Genomic DNA, 24520 nt, shown 5'->3' with positions numbered 1-24520 from the left:
CTTCTGCAGGCCTATGCTCTCTTTCTGTGATCTGGCGCCATCTTGTGGTGGCCGTTGGTATGACAAGACAGCCAGCAATGCTAATGGAGCTTCCCCTGTCTGTCTGTTTTCACTGCCATCTCCTTCCCTCTAATTAGAACCCCCAATGATATATATATATATATATATATATATATATATATATATATATAGTTACATAGTTACATAGTTAGTCAGGTTGAAAAAAGACACAAGTCCATCCAGTTCAACCTCAAAAAAATAAACAAACAAAATAAAAAACACAATACAATCCCATACACCCAACTCCATACCCACAGTTGATCCAGAGGACTGTGGAAATTAACTATTAATTCCTTGATTAATCGTAAAAAAATTTGATCGATCAAAATTCTTTTGATCGGTACTCACCTCTCCGCCGGCTTCCGGGAGTTCCGTCGGAGATGCGGTGACGTCACGGACACCGGCGGGGCTTGCCGTGTCCATCTGAAGGGCTCCTTTGCTGTGCCTTCATATCTGCATGCTGGCGGGACCTTACTATCAGTCACATGCAAGGGCTGTTACACTTCCCTCTATAACTTCCCTTTATCAACCTGGGATTCTACAGCCATCCACTGGGAGTTGTGATAGTTCCCTTCACGGGACATCTACATGCCGAAGGACTGATGTTAACCTCTCCACATCTGGATTCAGCAGTGGTATCGTTGTACACATTTGTATACCAGTATCATACTTGGCTACATGTTTTTATGACTGCTTTTGCTACCGTTTGGTATTACTCGCACCATTTTTACAGTTTATGTAGCTACATCGATTTTATCTCTAGTGCAATATGTATTTTGTTACTTACTTGAAGACTATAAAAGTTTTAATGCAATTCCCATCGAGCGCTGCCTTTTGTGTGTTTTTTGTATCCTACTATCCATTTTTCCAGTGGTTGGTAGCTGCACTGGCAATCAGCCTGCAATGAGATCAGCTAAAAGTAGTTGGATCTGTATGTGTGTTATAATTAATCAAAATTAGTCAATTAATCGATTAAAAAAAAACATTGTTTTAATCAGTAACAGCCCTAATTTTTTATTCTAACACCCTAGAGAATAAAATGGCGGTCGTTGCAATACTTTCTGTCACACCATATTTGCGCAGCGGTCTTGCAAGCGCACTTTTTTGGGAAAAATATACTTTTTTTGAATTAAAAAAACAAGACACCACTAAAAATAGCCCAATTTGTTTATATTGTGAAAGATAATGTTACGCCGAGTAAATTGATACCCAACATGTCACGCTTCAAAGTTGCGTCCGCTTGTGGAATGGCGACAAACTTTTACCCTTTAAAATCTCCATATGTGACGTTTAAAACATTCTACAGGTTGCATGTTTTGAGTTACAGAGGAGGTCTAGGGCTATTGCTCTTACTCTACCAATCGCGGCGATACCTCACATGTGTGGTTTGAACACCGCTTTCATATGCGGGTGCTACTCACGTAATGCGTTCGCTTCTGCGCGTGAGCTCGGCGGGACGGGGTGCGTTCCTGGCTCCTAACTTTTTTAGCTGGCTCCTAGATTCCAAGCAAATTTGTCAAGCCCTGTTCTAAAGGTTGTGGGGGAGGTTTGTTTGAAGTGTTTGGAAAGCTGCTAAGAAATGTGGTTTCAGGATGTTTGAGAATGTTTTATAATATTGTAAAGGGAGACCATCTGGTCCCGGGGCTTTTCACAATTTCATGTCCTTAATTGCTTTGTCGAGTTCTCTGTCAGTTATAGGAGATTCAAGTTTGCGTTTTTTGTCTGCGGAAATTGGAGACGGGCTGTATTTGTGTAAAAGTTTGGGATAAGATGTGACTGTTTTTCTGAATTCTGTGGGCATTTTGGGTTAGAAGGGATATTGTCAAGGGATTGGTAAAATTGTTCAAATTGTTTGGCTATTTCTTCATTTTTTTTTTTTTTAATTGTATTTTTATTGGGTTTTAAGAAACACATAGTACAAAGCAGAATCATATAGCACAAAAATATGATAACATCAACATAATGATATCAAAGAGATTTCTCAAAAGAGAGCATAGAAACAATTGACAAAAATACAGTGTCCAAATATGCAGATCACAGTGGTAATCTGCACAAGAATATCAGAATAATGTAGAACAAACAACTCCAATGTAGAAATTAGCAACATAGAACAGAGAATAATAGTAAATATTAAGTTTCTTGTGAAAAATAAAATAAAAGAATAGATGAATATTAAAGGCTAAGGTGAGGGTAGTGGCACAGAAGTCCCGTATCTCGAGTGGTCCCAAGGCTCCCAAACCTTATCGAATTGTGGGATAGAATCATGGACAGACGCTGTTAAGTACTCCATCCTCCGAATCTCAGTGACTAGGTGCAGAAATCTGGACCACGGAGGGGGAGCCGTGGATAACCAACACAGCGGTATAAGCCTCCTGGCCGCAAGTAAGACATAAGCGGCCAAGCGGTTTACATTTTTGGTCAGGCCAGGGAACGGAAGTCCCAAAAGAAAATTTAAAGGGTCAAACGAAAGGGACAAATCCAATACCTCTTGTAACAGTAGCCTCACCTTCAGCCAAAAGGGTTGGACCAGGGAACAATTCCAAAAGATATGGAACAAAGTACCAGTAATGCTTCCACAACGCCAGCAAAGTGGTGAAACCGAGGGAACATACGTATGGATAACATCAGGCGTTTTATACCAGAACATGAGGATTTTGATGGACGTTTCACGATGGGTCACACATTTGGAAGACTTAAAAGTAGAGGACCAAATCTTGTCCCAAACCTGAACCGTAATAGGCTTACCTAGTAAGTGTGACCATTTTCTCATGTAAAGGTGTGTGGTTTCAGAAATAGGAGTCGACTCATGGAGGATACGGTGGATAGAAGAAATTAAATGTAATTGATGGGGGCCCTGAGCACATAAAAACTCAAAAGTTGTCGGTCTGTCGAGGGTCAAGGTGGGAGATTTGGATTGAAAGAAATGTCTAACTTGTAGGTAAAAATAAAAAAGATGGGATGGTATATTAAATTTTCTACACAGGAAATCAAAAGAGTACAGCCTCCGTGTAATGGGATCAACTACATTCCGTAGCTGAAACAGAGGTACATTGAGCCATGGGGAGACCCTACCCAGGGACATGCTATCTGGAATGGTCGGATTGAACAGAACATTTACAAGTGGTGGACAGGTCGAGGCAAGGGGATAGTTTTTGAGACATTTACGCCAAACGTTTAGAGTAAAGGCCATTGGGGCAGTACATTGACGTTTAAAGATAGATCTAGAGAAGAAAGTGTACCCCAAACTAAAGAGCAAGGGTGAACCGGGTATAGCACTCCCCTCTCAATGGTGGCCCATTGACTCGGAGCATGTAGGGAGGACCAGGACACAACAGCCCTTAAATGTGAAGCATAATAATACTTAGCGATGTCCGGAGCACCTAAACCACCCCTGGATCTAGGGGCAAACACCACTGAGCCTGCTATATGATGAGACCCGCCGCCCCATATAAACTTTAAAAAACTCCTACGTATTGCTTTTAACTGGGGGGATGGTAGAGCTATCGGCAATGTTTCAAAATGATAGAGCAATCTAGGCAGAATGGACATTTTTAGAACATTAATCCTACCAAGAAGGGAAAGAGGGTATTTCGTCCATGTCTGCAGGGATTTATTAATGTCCAAGACTAAAGGGGGAAAATTAACTGTATATAGAGATGAATAAGAGGGAGTAAGCAGAATACCTAGATATTTGAGGGACTCAGTACACCATTTATAGGGAAAGGAACCCTTAAGTTGAGATAGTAGGGTTGGAGAAATATGGATGGGAAGAGCCTCAGTTTTGGAAGTATTAACTTTATATCCCGAGATGGCGCTAAAAGAGGACAATAGTTTGTGTAGTGAGGGGAGGGAAATTAGTGGCTTGGTAATAGTGAGCAAAATGTCGTCTGCAAAGAGCGATAACTTATATTCTCCCTGTCGCATCACCACCCCACAAATGTCCGGATGGGAGCGAATAGACCCGGCCAGGGGCTCCAAGCACAAAATAAAGAGCAATGGAGATAAGGGACACCCCTGCCGAGTCCCGTTCGTCATGGGAAAGCGAGGCGACAGGAAGGACGACATCTGTACTTGGGCCGTGACTGTCGAATAAAGGGCCTCCAGGGCTTTTAAAAAAGGGCCTTTAAAACCATATACTTTTAGAGTGGCAAACATATAAGGCCAACTTAGCCTATCAAAGGCCTTTTGAGCATCTAGACTTAATACCAATGCCGGGCTGGAGGTTCTGTCCAGGAGGTCTATCAGGTCAATTGTGCGGCGTGTGTTGTCCCCCGCATGCCTGCCAGGGACAAAACCAACCTGGTCACTATGGATTAATTTGGGGATTAGTCTGGACAATCTGGATGCGAGGATCTTGGTAAAAATTTTGTAGTCAGAATTTAAAAGAGAAATGGGTCTGTAATTATCTGGTATAGAGGGATCCTTGCCAGGTTTTGGAATAACTGAAATGTGTGAGTGAGAGAAGTGAGGGTGTGGGGTAGGGTTGTCCCGATACCACTTTTTTAGGACCGAATACAAGTACCGATACTTTTTTTCAAGTAGTCGCCGATACCGAATACCGATACTTTTTTTAAATGTGTCCCCAAATGCAGCCATGTCCCCCCCATATGCAGCCATGTCCCCCACATATGCAGCCATGTCCCCCCCATATGCAGCCATGTCCCCCACATATGCAGCCATGTCCCTCTAGCCATGTCCCTCACATATGCAGCCATGTCCCTCTAGCCATGTCCCTCACATATGCAGCCATGTCCCTCTAGCCATGTCCCTCACATATGCAGCAATGTCCCTCTAGCCATGTCCCTCACATATGCAGCAATGTCCCTCTAGCCATGTCCCTCACATATGCAGCCATATCCCTCTAGCCATGTCCCTCACATATGCAGTCATGTCCCTCACATATGCAGCAATGTCCCTCTAGCCATGTCCCTCACATATGCAGCAATGTCCCTCTAGCCATGTCCCTCGATGTGGCGGCGCGATGCAGCGGTGGGGGGGGGAAGGGGGGGGAGTATTCTATTTAGGTATCGGGGGTATTTGCGCGAGTACGAGTACTCCCGCAAATACTCGGTATCGGTCCCGATACCGATACTGGCATCTGTATCTGGACAACCCTAGTGTGGGGGAGTACCTTTGAACAGGGAGCTGTACAGGGTCAGCATGTGGGGAGATAGAATGTCAATGAAAGTTTTATAGTAAAAGTAAGATAGACCGTCAGGGCCAGGAGATTTATGTAGGGGGAGGTTTTAATTATAACTGAGAGTTCCTCAGCACTAACCGTCGCATTTAATCCAGCTAAATCCGCTGAAGACAATCTTGGGAGCTTTAAAGTGGAAAAAAAGGACTCAAACTTATCTAGATTAAAAGAGAAATGATTTTCCGGAGTCAGGCAATTGTATAATTTTTGGTAGAACTTGCCAAAGATATCAACCATTTCTCGAGGGCAGTGCGTCCTGGAACCATCCGATTTCACAAGGAAATCAGGAAAGGAGTGGAAAGGGCGTGGGCGCAACTTATTAACCAACATTCTGTGGGGTTTGTTTGAGAATTCGTAAAATTTTTGTTTCGACCACATCAAGGACCTGGCCGCCTTATCGAGATTCAACGATTTAATCTGTTCTCGAAGGAAAGTGACTCTACGGAGTTTCACCACTGTGGGGGCGCACAACAGCTTCCGCTCTGCGTCAACTAGAGCGGATGTCAAAGATCGAAGGAGTACATTTCTATCCCTCTTCAATCGAGAGCTTTCAGCAATGCAGATGCCACGAAATACGGCCTTGTGCGCCTCCCACAGTGTAGAAAAGTCGGAGACTGACCCTAAATTAAGTTGGAAAAACTCCTCCAAGCCTTTGGTTAAAATAGAACGGGAAATTTCGGATTGTAAGAGATGGTCGTTAAGACGCCAGTGACAGGACTTAGTGTGGGCCTGGGAAAGCATGATATCTAACATGATGGGGGCATGATCTGACCAAGTAATGAGAGATATATCAGATTCAACCACATAGGGGATAATCGGGGCCGAAATAAAAAAATGATCAAGGCGTGAATACATTTTATGAGCCGGGGAATAAAATGTGAATTGTTTGGAGGTTGGATGTTTAATCCTCCATGAGTCGAAAAGTTGGTGGGACCTAATACATTTACGGAAGGCATTAGATTGGGACGCAATCCTTTTAGTTGGAGAAGCATTAAGAAGGGTTTGTCTATCTCTGGTAGGGGACATTATCAAGTTGAAATCCCCCCCGACGATCATAAAAGGTTGTGTATGATAATGGGGGGAGTCAAAAAGTTTTTGAAGAAAGTCTATCTGACCCGTATTAGGGGCATAGAGATTTACCAAGGTAAATGTAGTGGTCAGGAACTCAGTCTAAAATGAGAAATCTCCCATGTGGGTCAGCATGCGAGCCCCTGACCTTGATAGGACAAGATTTTTTAATCAGGATAGCTACTCCCGCCCTGCCCGTGGAGTCAGAGGCAAGGAAGGAGGTGGGAAAAAATCTTGAAGCAAATTTAAATGATCCTCCCGCCCGAAAATGGGTCTCCTGGATCAGTATAACATCCGCGCCTGAGGCCCTGAAGTCCTTCAGGGCCATCCAACGCTTGTTGACAGAACCTAGACCCTTCACATTATATGATAGGATTCTTAACGCCATGAGATCGGGCTAGGTAAATAAGCTCGTGTACGAATAATGGGAATGAAGGATAATAATGAAACATAAGCAAGATTAAAACCATAGAAAATGTAAAATGTGCATAGAACATCTCTTGAAATAACATCATCTCTGTATCTGAAAAATAGCAGACATATTCTGTAAAGAAACATCATTAGCAAATAGGACCAATAGAGTTGTTCAACAAAAATGGACACATCGGACAAAAACAACAGTAACCAAAAAAAAAAGAAAAAAAAACATTTAAGACTTTGAAAGCCTGAGTTGCAATTACAACTCAGGAGGCCCTGGGCAAAACCCAGGGCATAGAAGGGGCGTCTACGGACTCTCATCAGGGGGTTCTGGATAAGGGGATGGTGAGGACCATCTGTTCACCTTATGAAAGTGGTAGCGGCAAAAATGGACTAGACAGTCAGAGTTCCAAAAATAATGAAAAGAAGTCAATACATAAAACATGGAAGACTGACAGCATGTACATAACAACCTGTAGAAAAAAAAAGAAACCATTAGCAAGAAACACATCCCATGGGTTGGGAAAAAATCCACCCTGAACCGGGAACAGGGTGGAAACAAAACCTTAAAGAAAGGCCAATAAACTTAATTCCTTACAAAATGAGAAAAAATAAAAAAAATAAAAATGTAAGGAGCACTGAAGTGTGGATCCAGGGAGAAAAACAAAAAGAGAAAACGTGGAAGAATTCAAGGAGGCTGCTTGGAGAAATGTGGACGTTGAGGTGTAGAGAAATTCTTCTTAGATCTGCCCCTAACCGGGGTCCAGATGCGGCTTGGAGTGTTGGGAGGTAGACGAACCTGGGCAGTAGAGGGATTCAAGTCCTCATCCGGAAGAGGAGGTAGGCCAAGGCCTTTCAGGAAAGCCTCACCCTCCTGTACCTCACGCATGATATGCTGAACTCCATCTTTGGATACGACAAGGCGAAAAGGGAAACCCCAATAGTATGGGATCTTGTGATGTTGTAGATGCGAGGTTATTGGCCGTAGAGATCTACGTTTAGCAAGGGTGATGGGAGATAGGTCACTGAAGATCTGTAGCTTTGCACCTTTGTATGTAATTTGGGATTTGTTGCGTGTGGCCAAGGTTAGGGCCTCCTTGCTTTCAAAAAAGTGAAACCTCACTATGACATCTCTAGGTCTAGCTCCAGAAGGAGGTTTAGGGCCCAGAGACCGATGTGCCCTATCCAATCGCCAGTCTATGTCTACTATAGTGGGGGCCATAGTGTTGAAAAGACCCAGAAGGTAGGTACGTAGATCAGGGTCGCCTACTGTTTCGGGAATACCCCTAAAGCGTAAGTTCTGCCGTCTTTCCCTGTTCTCCAGGTCCTCCTGTTGTATTTGGAGTTGAGAGACCGAAATGCGCAAGTTATGATTTTCCTCCTCTATAGCCTGTACATAGTTAATCATCTCATCAAACTTGTTTTCAAGAGTGTCTGTACGTTCTCCAAGTTGGTTAATTTCGCCCCTCAGTTCTGCAGCTATTTTGCTCACCTCGGCCGATACATTACTCGTAATCTGTCGGAGCAAGAGTTGCAGTTTAGCGTCAAGTTTAGCATCTAAGATATCTGGGGTGAGGATTTCATGTGGAGAGGGAGATCTCATAGCCGGGTCTTGAGCGGTGCTTGTCAGAAATCTTTCAGCAGTCCCTGAACCCAAAGATGGGTCTAGTGTAGCAAAGGGATCCACAGAGTGATTAGATGACACAGATTGTGATCTGGTTACAAAGCGCTCCATATTTAAATTCTTAGTGTCCAAACAATGGTTTATAATAACGTTGTTGCTGGCCAACTTTTCCCATGGGGCGCAAAGAGGAAAGGTAGGTTAAGGCTTACCCCCGAATTTAAAAATGGTTAGAGTAGCATCACGGAGGTCTTGATGAACAGATGGGACCCCAAGCTCAATTAGAAGTCAGTTTACATAGTAATTGTGACAGTTATCAAACCATCTGTATGTTCATCAGGTAGTGACATAAGAAGGGTTAGCAAAGCACACAGTTTGGTAAAAGAATAGAATAGTTGTGTGGCAAAAAAGGCTGAATGAGACAGGGAGAGCCTGGTGTAATAAGGAGTAGCAAGATGGCCGCCGAGAACCAGAGGTAGGCTGAAGCCGCGGTCTTTCCTAATTAAGGCAGCCGACCGGGTGAACCACAAGTCCGTGCAGGTCTGCTAAACTTCCCATTCGCAGGATCCGGGACCACACAGAGCGGGCAGCTACAGGGAAGGGGAGGCTGATGTCTGGGTACTCACTGCGCTCCGAGGAAGCAGATGTCCCGGTCCGTAGGCCGCAAGATGGCGCCGCGAGGCTCCGAGAACCGCGGCAGAGCTTCTGAGGTCACACCGTCGGCGGACAGGTATCCAGGGACCCCCGAGGGAACGGCGATCAGCGGAGCAGGTGGTGGTAGGTGTCCGATGCCCGGAATACGGGCCTCAGTCACGAAGGGCTCCGGGGGAGCCGCAGGCCTCAAGATGGTGCCGGCGTGGTGTGGGTCTTTAGCTCAGGCCTGAAGAAATGGTTAGCCTGGCCCTGGAAAAAAGCTTAAGTAAGCAGCTGGGGCAGTAGAAGGGAATGTCCCAGGTCAGGAGCTGTAGAAATTGGGTGCCACAGAGGCAATCTGAAGCAGGGATGGCAATGGATTGTCTGCTTCTTTGCGGAGCTCTGTATCCACACGTCCTCCCTGTTTCCCGTCCGGACACGCCCCCCCCCCCGGCTATTTCTTCATTTGATGAGTGTAGCTTGCCATGTTTGTCTCTTATTTGATGTACTGTGGTGGCATTTTTTTTATTTTGTACCACCTTTGCCAACAACCTTCCACTTTTGTTACCTTGTTTATAATAAATGTTGTGTCTGAGGATATATTGTCGTTTTATTTTCATGTTAAAGGGGTTGTAAAGGTAAAAGTTTTTTTACCTTAATGCATCCTATGCATTAAGGTAAAAAAACATCTGACAGCACCGCCCCCCCCCCGAGCCCCCGTTTTACTTGCCTCACCGTTCGAAAGTCCCGGGCGCGTGCTAGTCATCTTGCTCGGTTCCCAACCTGGCCGTTGATTGGCTAGGCTGGGCGGATTGATAGCAGCGCAGCCATTGGCTGGCGCTGCTGTCAATCACAGCGGATGACGCGGCGCGCCGGGGGGCGGGGCTGAGTGATACAGTCGGCGGCTATGGCCGCTGCTGTATCACGGGAGCGCGCTCGCAAAAGCTTTCCACCATGCGAGGGAGCTCGCATGAACGTGGAAAGCTTTTGCGAGGAGGAGCCGAGACAGCCGCCGAGGGACCCCAGAAGACACAGATCCGGGTCACTCTGTGCAAAACGATCTGCACAGTGGAGGTAAGTATAACATGTATGTTATTTTTTTTTTTTTTAAATTGTGCCTTTAGTGTTCCTTTAAGCTCTTCTGCAAGTTGATTTCTGGCCTGCGTCGGTTCATTAAGCGTAGAGGCAGCCAAAGAGAGTTTGTGTATTTTTTCCAGTTTGTGGATTTGGCATATAAGGGTGTTGATTTTAGTTTGGTGTTCTTTTTTAATTTTGGCCATCTTGGCTATAAATTCCCCCCAATGATACATTTGTGTACTTCCCACTGATTGAGAAGTGAGGTCTCGTAATTGTCATTTCATGTGAAATAGTCCCTCAGACAGTTATTAAAATGTTGGATGTCGATAGGGTCTTTGAGTATAGAAGTGTTCAGTCTCCAGTATTTTGTCAGGGAATATTAGAAACATTGTAATGGGGTGGTGGTCAGATAAGATCATTGGTTAAATTGAGGTTTCACCTACAAACTTGAGGTCAGATTGGGATAAAAGGAAATAATTGATTCTTGAGTATTTTTGATGCAAGGATGAAAAGAAAGTGTAGTCTTTCACCTGAGTATTTAGAGTCCTCCAGACGTCATGTAATATGAGAACTTGGAGTTGTAGTTTGATTTGTTTTATGGCTCTAAATGGAAGAGATGCCATACCATTAGAGGTGTCTAGAATGCAATTGAGTGGTACATTAAAGTCCCCCTAGGATGAGGATGCCTGGGGAAAATGAAGTTAGAAGCTCGCTTATTTGTCAGAAGAATGTATCTTGTAACTTCATTTCAAGAGCATATATGTTTGCTATCGTGATAGGGTGGGAGCCTATTTTTCCTTTAAGGAATATGTATCTGCCCATTGTGTCATACATGGAGTTAATCAGCTGAAATGGTGTTTGTTTAGAGATTTATATAGTTACACCTTTGGTTTTCGAGTCTGGACTTGTGGCATGATATGTAAGGTAAAAAATTCCGCGCCTAACTCACAAAATAATAATTAGTGAACAATAATATAAGCTGCTCCTCACAAACAATAAAAAATTGTGCATAAATGGAAATAGAATATAGAGGGCGCTAAGCCCATACAAATACTAAGTATAGTGCCGTGAACCAATCCACTATGATTGGCAATTAATTAACACTCCCTAGTGAATAATTAAATAAAAAATGATAAAGTAAAATAAAATAAAATAAAATAAAAAATAAAGTCCCATATATTGCAGACAGCGCTGCACATTCAGAAAAAACACAGCGTGAAAGTTCCAATGTGATCAATGTGAATATATAAATCCCACACAATAAGGGAAATTGTTGCAGTCCACTTTGTTCGTTGTGATTTTCTTAAAAAGAGAGAAAGTGCCACCACCGCTCTATATAACTTCAATTCCACCCAAGGTGCTTGATATTAAATTGCTCTTACCAGAGCTAGTTGACCAGTTTAGTGAAAAAGTGGTCAAACCAGCTTTTGCAGGATTGTGCCTGCGCACATGAGGATATGGATAACCAATAGACAGATCCAGGAGCTCCACATGGGATTTTGTATGCAAGAGAAGAAAGCCAGGAAAGCCAATAGCGTGATAACGTTTATTAAAAGTATTAAAAACACATAAAAACAGCCAAATGGCCTCTTACTTTATAGGGTGCCCACCCGGCACTGAGGCTGCGGACTTGTCACCGCCAAACTGCGGTTTCAAATTGGGATTCGAAAAGGGGGTGGAAGCCGCCGCTGTCTCACCGCCAATGGATCCTTTCCGACACTCCACAGCGTAGGGGGGACGTCACGTGACCAGGTCTGCCTCCGACGTACGTTTCGTTATGCTAACGTCATCAGGGGGGCGTACCTGGTCACTAAAGCATCATGGTATTTGTAGTAAGTACGGGCCGGTCATTGGTCGAATGGAAAATCAATTTTGAATTCAGCCTCGGTGCCGCGATAGCACTCGCAGGTATACAGCACACATATAAACAAGTCCTACATCTGGTAATCTATAAGTATATTTTGCATATAGGACTATAAAGTGAATCATATAACCCCACAATTAGACCTAAAAAAACGGCAAAGAAATAGCATGGATTTTTTAATAAACTGCTACTCTCGCATCCCTCCGGACGTGCACAGTCACTGAAATATAATTCAGATGAAAAATATAAAGTGACTCTCAATAAATCGATTAAATACATCATGGCCTATATTAGGACCAGAAACATCAATCCAAACTAGAAAAAGTGATACAAGGAAATCTTGTTTCATAATACATATATATATATAAAAATGTGAAAAATTATGAAAAATTAAATTTAGACATTATAAAACTAAAATATATAATATGTATAGAGGATAGTATAAAAGAGAAATTTTGGTTCTAAAACTCTCGAAGTAAAATTGGCAGAGAATTGGGTTAATCATCAGTCAAAAAACAGTTGAGATCAAGTTCAACGTTTAATCCTGATGGTTGCATGGTACGTAATTTGTGTACCCATTTCATTTCGTTTTGAGAAACACTCCTCAGCATGTGTGTGCCTCGCCAATTTCTATCGATTTTATCTATACCATAAAAAGTGCAGAGACTAGGGTCACTAGCATGGTGGCTGGCAAAATGTTTTGACACACTGTGGTTAGGAAAACTCTTTTTAATATTCTTTAGATGTTCATTAATACGGATCTTTAATTGACGTGTAGTCCTTCCCACGTACTGTAAATTACATGGACATTCGATCACGTATGTGACGTGATCAGATCCACATGTGATCAGGGGTTTAATTTTGAAAGATTCCCCCGTCACATTGGATCTGAACTCCGTTTTTTTCTTTTTGTCACCAGGATTACGTGTAGTTCTACAGGCCTTGCATCTTGTGCAATGGTGGAAACCAGATCCATCCAAGAAAGTGACCAGCTTCCTTGGTGGATCGGGAACATTGGGAGCAATTTTATTCCTTAGGCCTGGAGCCCTTTTATAAATAAATGTTGGCACTTTTGGGATGGATGTGATAAGATCTCTATCCTTCCTCAAAATGTGCCAATGACGTTTAATCACTGATTCAACTTGGCGGTATTGTCTATGGAACCCAGAGATAAATGGTACTTCATTTTTATACTCTTTCTTAGGTTTAGGGACCAGCAATGATTGTCTGTCCAAAGCTGCCACTTGGTCATAGGCTTGTTTCAATGTTACAAACCCATTCCTATCTGTAGGCTTGAAATAGGTAAGCGTTATGAATTTGAAGCCACTCTTTTTAATGGTGAGATCCAAATAATTTACAGAGGACATACTGGTTTCAGCTACAAACGTAAGGCCATACTTGTTTTGGTTCATTTGTGTTATGAAAATCTTTAGATCTTCTTCAGGGCCCTCCCAAAAGAGGACAATGTCATCGATATAGCGCTTATAGAATCTCAATGACTTAGGTCGATTTGAAAAAATTGTTTCATGTTCCCACTTATTTAAAACAACATTTGCGACGCTAGGTGCATAACGTGCACCCATGGCTACACCACCAACCTGATTGAAAAACTGATTATTGGCCCAGAAATAATTATTTTGCATCGCTAGTTCAAGTCCTCTTATCAAATAATTGATTTGTGCCTTCCAACTCCTCAAAACACTTCAGAGAAGCCATTAAAACAATAGAAAGTAACAAAAATATTGTGGTTAGACCGGCCGATAAAGGCGGAGGCCTTGTGATCCTCAAAAAAGAATATTATTATCAAGAAATGCAAAATCAATTAGATGATAGTAAAACTTATCAGCCTCTTGGGTGCAACCCCACATTTAGGCTTAGTAATTTGCTGATTGTTTGGGTAAATGAGGGACTCGAAAGAGGTATCTTAAACCCAAAAGAGGCCGATTATATTGTTTTACATGCACCCAGGATTCCAGTCCTATACACCCTACCTAAGATCCATAAGAATAAGGTGAATCCCCCTGGTAGACCTATAATCAGCGGGATAGGTTCCCTGTTTTCTCGGTTAGGAGAGTACCTTGATGGTTTCTTCAAGCCACTGGTTTCACAGAGTCCATCGTACTTAAAAGACAGCAGAGATTTGATATTGGTACTTCAAACCTTACCAGCCACCGAACATACGATTATGGTAACGGTGGACATTGAATCACTCTACACAAACATTAGACATACTGATGCTCTGGTTGCCCTTCGATGGGCTTTAAACAAGTTTTCTAAGCTAAAAAAGGTACAAATCAATTATTTGATAAGAGGACTTGAACTAGCGATGCAAAATAATTATTTCTGGGCCAATAATCAGTTTTTCAATCAGGTTGGTGGTGTAGCCATGGGTGCACGTTATGCACCTAGCGTCGCGAATGTTGTTTTAAATAAGTGGGAACATGAAACAATTTTTTCAAATCGACCTAAGTCATTGAGATTCTATAAGCGCTATATCGATGACATTGTCCTCTTTTGGGAGGGCCCTGAAGAAGATCTAAAGATTTTCATAACACAAATGAACCAAAACAAGTATGGCCTTACGTTTGTAGCTGAAACCAGTATGTCCTCTGTAAATTATTTGGATCTCACCATTAAAAAGAGTGGCTTCAAATTCATAACGCTTACCTATTTCAAGCCTACAGATAGGAATGGGTTTGTACCCACCCATAGTTGCCATCATCCATCCTGGATAGGGGCAGTCCCTAAAGGACAATTTTATGAGGTTGAAACGCAACTGTGACATTGAAGAAGATTTTGAGATACAGGCCAAGCTTCTAACCACCAGATTTTTAGAGAAAGGGTATTCTGAAGTAACATTGAAACAAGCCTATGACCAAGTGGCAGCTTTGGACAGACAATCATTGCTGGTCCCTAAACCTAAGAAAGAGTATAAAAATGAAGTACCATTTATCTCTGGGTTCCATAGACAATACCGCCAAGTTGAATCAGTGATTAAACGTCATTGGCACATTTTGAGGAAGGATAGAGATCTTATCACATCCATCCCAAAAGTGCCAAAATTTATTTATAAAAGGGCTCCAGGCCTAAGGAATAAAATTGCTCCCAATGTTCCCGATCCACCAAGGAAGCTGGTCACTTTCTTGGATGGATCTGGTTTCCACCATTGCACAAGATGCAAGGCCTGTAGAACTACACGTAATCCTGGTGACAAAAAGAAAAAAACGGAGTTCAGATCCAATGTGACGGGGGAATCTTTCAAAATTAAACCCCTGATCACATGTGGATCTGATCACGTCACATACGTGATCGAATGTCCATGTAATTTACAGTACGTGGGAAGGACTACACGTCAATTAAAGATCCGTATTAATGAACATCTAAAGAATATTAAAAAGAGTTTTCCTAACCACAGTGTGTCAAAACATTTTGCCAGCCACCATGCTAGTGACCCTAGTCTCTGCACTTTTTATGGTATAGATAAAATCGATAGAAATTGGCGAGACACACACATGCTGAGGAGTGTTTCTCAAAACGAAATGAAATGGGTACACAAATTACGTACCATGCAACCATCAGGATTAAACGTTGAACTTGATCTCAACTGTTTTTTGACTGATGATTAACCCAATTCTCTGCCAATTTTACATCGAGAGTTTTAGAACCAAAATTTCTCTTTTATACTATCCTCTATACATATTATATATTTTAGTTTTATAATGTCTAAATTTAATTTTTCATAATTTTTCACATTTTTATATATATATATGTATTATGAAACAAGATTTCCTTGTATCACATTTTCTAGTTTGGATTGATGTTTATTTTTATGGCCTGATTTGTATTTATGGTTGGATGTTGGATAAAAGATGCACTTCCAGAGGGAGGCAGGGGAACTCCCTTTGTTTGGGTTTTCCCTTTTTCTTATAATATTGGTAATGTCCATATTTATGGTCTAGTTAATTATATATAACATTTCTGGTCCTAATATAGGCCATGATGTATTTAATCGATTTATTGAGAGTCACTTTATATTTTTCATCTGAATTATATTTCAGTGACTGTGCACGTCCGGAGGGATGCGAGAGTAGCGGTTTATTAAAAAATCCATGCTATTTCTTTGCCGTTTTTTTAGGTCTAATTGCGGGGTTATATGATTCACTTTATAGTCCTATATGCAAAATATACTTATAGATTACCAGATGTAGGACTTGTTTATATGTGTGCTGTATACCTGCGAGTGCTATCGCGGCACCGAGGCTGAATTCAAAATTGATTTTCCATTCGACCAATGACCGGCCCGTACTTACTACAAATACCATGATGCTTTAGTGACCAGGTACGCCCCCCTGATGACGTTAGCATAACGAAACGTACGTCGGAGGCAGACCTGGTCACGTGACGTCCCCCCTACGCTGTGGAGTGTCGGAAAGGATCCATTGGCGGTGAGACAGCGGCGGCTTCCACCCCCCTTTTCGAATCCCAATTTGAAACCGCAGTTTGGCGGTGACAAGTCCGCAGCCTCAGTGCCGGGTGGGCACCCTATAAAGTAAGAGGCCATTTGGCTGTTTTTATGTGTTTTTAATACTTTTAATAAACGTTATCACGCTATTGGCTTTCTTCTCTTGCATACAAAATCCCATGTGGAGCTCCTGGATCTGTCTATTGGTTATCCATATCCTCATGTGCGCAGGCACAATCCTGCAAAAGCTGGTTTGACCACTTTTTCACTAAACTGGTCAACTAGCTCTGGTAAGAGCAATTTAATATCAAGCACCTTGGGTGGAATTGAAGTTATCTAGAGCGGTGGTGGCACTTTCTCTCTTTTTAAGAAAATCACAACGAACAAAGTGGACTGCAACAATTTCCCTTATTGTGTGGGATTTATATATTCACATTGATCACATTGGAACTTTCACGCTGTGTTTTTTCTGAATGTGCAGCGCTGTCTGCAATATATGGGACTTTATTTTATTTTATTTTATTTTATTTTACTTTATCATTTTTTATTTAATTATTCACTAGGGAGTGTTAATTAATTGCCAATCATAGTGGATTGGTTCACGGCACTATACTTAGTATTTGTATGAGCTTAGCGCCCTCTATATTCTATTTCCATTTGTGGCATGATATGCCAGTGGAAATATATCATCTTTGAATTTTCGGAATTTTGTCTGATATAAAATGTGTTTCTTGGATGCATGCGATATTAGCCTTCATGCTGCTAAATGCTTTGAGGATTTTTTTTTTTTTTTTCAGGCATGTCTTTGCATTAATGGAAATTAGTTTCAGTGATAATGAAGAAGATTGTGTTTTTTGATTTGACATGGTGTTTGTGTGTAGTATCCAAATGTTATAACTTGGAGTGAATAGAATTAGGTATTTGTATATAAAAAAAGGGGGGGAAATAGGATCCCTAAAGCCTGTCGTATTACCGGAGGTAGAATTAGGCCTACTATTCCACCTTATAAGTTATGGAGTGTGTTGTTCCTCCCCTGTGTTCCCAAGAGGAATCCAGGAAAGATACAGTAGTATTTAGTCAGAAATAAAGAGGTTCCGGATTATTTAGAGGGAAGATAAAGAAATCTCCCTCTAGTAGGAAACGTGTCTTAGGAGTTCGACTTTAATACTGGTAGGCAGTATGTGGATGTTACATATTTGTGGGAAAATAAATAGATGAAAGAGTGTGTTTGGGAAAAGGAGACTTTCTGGTTAAGTGACAACAATAGGGCCATACTTTGTATTTGGGGTATTACTGATATTTTTTCTTATTATTTTATCTTAGGGTTGAAAAAGTTTTTATTGTCATTTTAACAGATATCACTTGAATAACATGAGAAGTTACATTCCATAGACAGTCACAGATAACCAGATATGGTGAGTCAGCCCAATGGCTATCGCCCATAGCTAGACTCCCCCATTACACGGTATAGTACTAAAATTGACGACTGTCACTCGGTCTCTAGATCAATTATGGCCGCGGGACCACATTGTTCATCAAGAAAAAATTCCATATATATATATATATAATGGAAAAAAAATCTAGGACAGGGAGAGACTAGAAGGGGGGAGGAAAAGAAAGGGACAGATTTGAAGAGGAAGTGGGAAAAGAGCTTCTGAGGAGTCTTTCATTGAAGAAAAACATGGTAGACAGGGGATGAAGGAACCAGGGGGTATACAACCCGGCTCACTCCACCGTCAGACAATGCTGCAGGGTGTTCCAATTAGGGGTCTTGCAATATGTTCAGGAGAGTATCAGAGGCCGAGAAGTGGAGCCAGATGGACCACAGTAGTTTATATTTGTCAAGGGTATTGTTGTCAAGAGCCAACATCTCCTCCATTCTCATGGTATCGTTCATTGTCCTTGCTGAGGACATAAGAAAACGGACAAGACTCTGCTTCTGGGATAACACTGACCCAGGGAGTATAGAAAGGAGGGCAATCTTAGGGGAAGGTAATAGTGGTTCATCTGAATTTTACGATAGCATTCAAATACCTGGGTCCAGAAGGGGCAGACCCTCTTACATTCCCACCAGATATGTAGATGGGTTCCTGCAGCGGAGTTGCATTGCCAACAGAAAGCTGGAGTGGATTTAAAAAATGTTGTGTAACGTGGCAGGATCTCTGTACCACCTAGACAGGATCTTGTAATTCTTTTCTTGGGAGTAGCATGATAACCTTGACTTGTGAGTAAAGTGAAACGATATCTGCCACTCCGGTCTGGATATGTCCTCTCCCAAGTCTTCAGATCACATCCGGGTATAAGGTGGCAAGTCATTGTGTGTAAGAGCTTGTAGAAGACTATATATGGTTGAAAGAAGGTGTCTAGGAGTTTCAGAGAGGGAGCATAGCCTTTCAAATTCAGTATAGGGATGGTGTATCTGAGAGGAAGAGTGTAAGTGTTTGGAGAACGTGGATAGGTGGAGAGTGGTGAGCCAGTCAAGTGGTCCCGTCAACACAGACGGTGTCCCATGCTGTGGGTGTACAAAGGAATGCGCTTAGGGCTAGTCGGAGTGTTTGAAGGATCCCAGAGTGGTCACTCCCATGCCCTGGGGGAAAGCGGGGTTGTCAAATAGAGAGGACAATAAGGAGGGGTTGGTGGACAAGGTGGAGCATAGACCTCTGCGGTACCAGATTCTGAGAGAGTGAGCGGTGAGGAAGCGTGTAAGAGGGCCAGGTCATTGCGATATCCCCAGAGAGGAGCCCGGAGGTCCATAGGAGCTAAGTCCTGTTCAACCATAACCAAAGCCTTTAGGAAGGGACGGGGGAACCTTTCCAGTATGCGTGGCTTTATAGTATGCGGATGTTATTGCGTCTATTGCGATTTTCGATGTCGTCCTGTTGGTAGAAGAGCTGCTGCAACATGATAGTGTGGGCATTAAGGATTTTTTTCCTGAGCCTGAACAGCGTGGCTGAGGCTATCAGTAGTACTATGTATGTCCTCAAAGCTGGCCCCTATGTCTTTCTTAATATCAGAGATTCCTTTCCTGTAGGACTTTTCAACTCTGTGTACACAGTGCTCAAAGTCTGCTTTGGTGAGCAGGGATCTGACATAGCTGTGCAGTGATCTTATCTGGGACTCCATGTCCCAGCCCTCACCTGAGCCCAGGGAGGCATTGGACCAGCTCCTGGTCAGCCTTAAGGAGAGATCAGGATCCTCAGAGAGTGGAAAGTGGCTGTGTGAGCTCACCTGTGTGTGCACGGATGATTCGGTGCCGGGGGGCGGCGGCGCCATCTTGGAATCTGCACGGCGCTGTGAGGAGGCCCGGTTTCGAGTGAAAAAATCCTCAAAGTCTCTGCTTTTTCGGGTCCCGCTGGTGCCCCTCGGTGTCTTGTGCTTCCCCATAAGCAGCGATTTGGCCGGGTTTCCGGCCCTGTATGAGGTCCGCGGAGCCGAGGGATCAGGGAGCTGTGAGGAAACGTGTCTCACTGCTCCATGCTGCAAGCCACGCCTCTTCTTATTTTATCGTATACCATTGCTTTCCTCCTTAAAGCAAATTTGTCTAAGGTTTATTCACCTATTACTATCTATAATGATTGGTTAGACATTAGAGATTAAATTCTCTCCTGCATCCTTTTTTCTCTCTCTCTCTCTCTTTTCCCTCCCTCCTTCTTGCTTCCCACCCTTAAAACTAACTTAAATTCATTAGATATAGATAAAAAGTAAATACTGTAACCTTTATATTATGAGTGATTTATAGTCCTTTCTAGACATGAGTTATATACAGTACGTACTATATGATATTATTCTCATGTTATTAAATTGCATTCTTTGTTTGCTTTCAGTTTATCCCATTCCAGATATGTAACAGCATACGATTTTGTAATCGAAAATTTGATATTGTTAAAACGTATTCAATGTATGCTATTTTGCTATATAATAAAAATTTCTGAAAAAAATAAGAAAATAGTACAATAGGTGGCTGAGTCACTCTAATGTGGCTTATAGATGTGCAGTAGATTACTTGAGTGCATTTAATCTTTGATGTATGACCTATTAAATGTTGCTGCATATTAGTTATTTTTGCTGTAAAGCATTTGCATTATATAATTTTTTTTTTAATGTATCTGTATACATATCTGTTTTTCAGTATCTCGACATTGGCGCGAAACATTTGAGAATATACAAAAATGAAACTTTGATGTTTGATGGGTTCTTAGAGAAAGGATGCGGAAATAAAGTATTTGATTACAGCAACACTATTGATTTATTTACTGGACAAGTAAAGTCTGTCTCCCCACCACCTCTATGTACGTCCAAAAATGAGATGGATGTAGAAAATGAAATCAGTTGCTCAGGCAGCAATAATGACCATTTGCCACAATTCTCAACCCCTTTACTTCAAACCCCTACATCAGAAAGTTACTCTGTGTTAAAAGAACACAAGCATATTTTACATTGTAAGCTGGATGATTTAAGTACTGACAGGCTAATTAAATCTGTAACAAGGCAAGTGGAAGAAGGTGATGAGACTGAAGATGTTGAAGGGAAAGGACAGAATTCGTTCAGAGAAGAAGATGGACATATAAATGAATCTAAAAAAATGCCAGGAAACTCAACGTCCCCATCAGATCATGAAGACTTGGCCATGAAAAAACGGGAAAAAATTACTGGACAAATGGTAGAAGGATCATCAAATAAAACCCCACAGTGGCTTTCTTCTTTTAACTTCCAACAAAATTTGCATGATCATAGTTCTTCATTACTGGATCTGGGGTTGACTGGTATTCAATCTAGTAGAATGAATACTTACAAAAATGATGAAAATACTGTTATAAATGATTTTGTGCGAAGTCCCATTACACATAGGGAACATCTAGATAGAAATGAAAACAGAAGAAACATTTCTTCTTTATCTATCAATATTGGTAATGAATTAGAAACCAGGAGCCCCAGGTACTCTTCTGAATCAGAACGGCCAGTCAGTGACAGAAGAAGGAAATTACATGTCAAGGATAAAAGACTGGACACTGATAAATGTGGAGATGTAAACCTGCCAACAAAAAGTAAGTCTGCAATATAAAACATTGTTATAACGGAACTATTTTTTGCTACTACAATTACAGTTGAAGGAGTTGTAAAGTCTCATGGTTTTTCACCCTAATGCATTCTATGCATTAAGGTGAAAAACCTTTTGTGCTGCAGCTTCCCCCCAGAGCCCCCCTTTTTCTTACCTGAACCTGATCGTTCCAAAAACAAGCACAAGCCCAGCAGCTCCAGCCGCTGTCTTTGTCCTCATTGGATAGATTGATAGCAGCAGGAGCTATTGGCTCCAGCTGCTGTCAATCAAATCTAGTGACATGGGAGACGGGGCGGGGCCAAGTCCTGCTGTCTGTGTCCTAGGGCGCAGCAGCAGGACTCGGGAGTGTAAGAAAGGAAAGTCAGGTTAATTTGTCAGATTGCTGAAAAAAACACCCTAAGGCTAAGTTAAAGGTGTGGTTGTACAGACTTTATGCAGGTTTCCGTAGCTTGAGGATTCTTTAATATATGTCTATTAATTTTAACGATTTTGCATACACACCGAAAATGACACGCATTAAACAATTTGATTGCACATGCTGCTAAATTTAGGTTGAGTGGTACAAAAATGTTTGTATTTTTATAATCGAAATGTAAGAAAATCTGTTTGCACACTCTAGTAAAGTTTAACTGCATCTTTGTCTCCCATTATCAAGGTGGGGGTAACTATGCCTTCCTTTTCCATCCACCGCCTCCAATTATAGAAGCCATACTATCGAATCTGTAAACAAAACGTGATCAATGAATGGAGGAGGCAAACTTTTTAATCATCCTCCATTCATAGATCACTTTTTTTTTTCCATAGAAATTATAGTACAGCTTCTATTAATAGTGGAGGTGGATGGAAAGGGTGGACATAGCCAGGCACTGCTGGAAAGTGCCTGTGCATCTCCCTCAGCTCTATTAACCCCTGTCATGCTGGAATATTTTAGCAGCAGGGGTGTGGGGGATCAGAGGGGAAAGATTTTTGCTTAACCAGGAGATGGCAGCGCAAGGGAAACTTTACACTGATAGTAAGTGCCTTGTGGTTATTATTATTTTTTTTTAAATAAACTTAGTGTTCCTAAACCCACAACAGTAAAACCAGTCTGTATATGCAGTAAATCAGGGGTGCCCAACCAGTGGCCCGGGGGCCACATGTGGCCCGTGGAGCCCTCTGATGTGGCCCTTGACCTCCTGCTCTGGGATAGCAGGTTGGCAAGCCGAGATCGTGGGTTGCCAACCCACCATCACAGAGCATCAGTGTTGTGAATGAAGCTGGCGGTAGAGGAAGCAAGCAGCTGTGGAGCAGAGCAACATAAGCTGATCCTTCCTGTATAGCACCGGCTCCTGTGACAGGCGGAGTGATACCAAATGCACTCTGCCTGGGACAGCAACGGCGGGCGATACCTGAATAGAAGACTCTTATTAAAGGTAATTACTAAAATCACAGGGCCTGATCCACAAAAGGGATACGCCGGCGTATCTACTGATATGCCGTCGTATCCCTGTTTCTATCTATGGAACTGATCCACAGAATCAGTTTCTCATAGATAGGCAGAAGATCCGACATGTGTAAGGGACTTACACTGTCGGATCTTAGGATGCAGTACCGCAGCCGCCGCTGGGGGGCATTTCTCGTCGAAATCCAGCATTGGGTATGCAAATTAGCACTTACGGAGATCCACAAAGCTTTTACACTTCGTTTTTTCTCCGTAAGTATTAGTTTGCCGTCGCAAAATTAGGGCTGCTTTTACAAAGTGTAAAGTTAGTACACCATGTAAAAGTAGACCCTTCTTTCCCGTGACGCTGTCAATTTTTTTTTCCCCCGACGCAACTTTTTTTACCCGGCGCGATTCACAAAACTCGGCGTAACGTAATTTTGCGGAATGCACGTCGGGAAAATCGCGTCGGGAGCATGCGCAGTACATCCGGCGCGGGAGCGCCTAATTTAAATGGGACTCGCCCCATTAGATTGGGCACGCCTTGCGCCGGCCGGATTTAAGTTACACCGCAGAAAATTTCTAGGTAAGTGCTTTGTGGATCGGGCACTTAGGTAGAAATTTTCCGGCAGTGTAACTTAAATCCGAACATTTAAGTTACACCCACTGGCTGTGGATCTGGCCCACAGTGTATATATGTGCATATCTGTTCTACAGTGTTTACTGGGCTGCTTTCAAACTCATCCGCATGTGCAGTGTACCTGCGGGTTACCTGCACTGAGCCATAGACTGTTATTACCTGCAGGTTTAGTGCGCTTTCAGAAAGATATAATAGAAGTCTATAGCAAAGTGAAGCTAACCAGCAGGAAAGCCACAGGTGCACTGCGCTGCACCCGTGGTGCTGGTAAACTGCAGTGCATCAGTGTGAAAGCAGCCTTAGGCCCCTTTCACATGATCGGTTCAACCCAATCAGACCTTACATTTGCCTCTATGGAGCGGCAGATGTAGACAGACTTGTGTCCATTTACACCCGCCTACCTCCAATTCGCTAAAAAAAATAAACTGAAGGGGATCCACCCCCTTTCATCTGGATGGATCGTAGCAGAGGGCCTATTTAGTAGAGTGGGCTGTGTTCGTGTCTGCTCTGCATATGTAGAGTGGACATGGATCAGACATTTGCTCGCTCCGCTCATGGTGGCCCACGACCGGTTACTAAGTCACTTAAGTGGCCCCCGCTCTTCAAAAGGTTGGGCACCTCTGCAGTAAATAATGCTTCTTATACTCACTGTGGAACCTAAGGGGTTATTCCTCCATGTTGTATAAAAAAAATAAAATCTGTTTGATCCTGTCTTCTCTGATCCTTCCCTTCTTCCATTACCCCTTAACAATTTCCTGATAACACAGAGCCTATGGAGTCAGACTGCACATGCTCAGTTTGGTGTGCATTGCTAGAGAGGTTTTCATTTTTCTTGGGTAAAGTGCGTGTGATCAGCACAGGGCCAATCGGCACTGTCCAGACAGAGATTCAGGGGTCTTGCAGTCTCATAGGGCAGTCATAAAACAACTCCTACAAGCTTTAACCTGTGCTTGACTGGACACTGATAGAAGTCACAAAACTGTGCTCAGGAGAAAAGGTATATAA

General features: G+C 42.5%; 1 protein-coding gene across 3 annotated transcripts in view; it reads left to right on the top strand.

Annotated features, from left to right (window-relative positions):
- Window positions 1-24520, top strand: part of LOC120943613 (katanin interacting protein) — a 227576-nt gene that overhangs the window by 139317 nt on the left and 63739 nt on the right. For all 3 annotated transcript variants that reach the window (XM_040357002.1, XM_040357000.1, XM_040357001.1), the window contains one exon: window positions 20529-21444. In XM_040357002.1, the coding sequence (XP_040212936.1) occupies window positions 20529-21444 (916 nt within the window). The remainder of the gene's footprint in view (window positions 1-20528; window positions 21445-24520) is intronic.

The sequence above is a fragment of the Rana temporaria genome, chromosome 6 (assembly GCF_905171775.1).
Source record: "Rana temporaria chromosome 6, aRanTem1.1, whole genome shotgun sequence".
NCBI lineage: Eukaryota > Metazoa > Chordata > Amphibia > Anura > Ranidae > Rana > Rana temporaria.
Note: the sequence above shows the minus strand (reverse complement) of the source record. Positions and strands in the feature narration are given on the sequence as shown.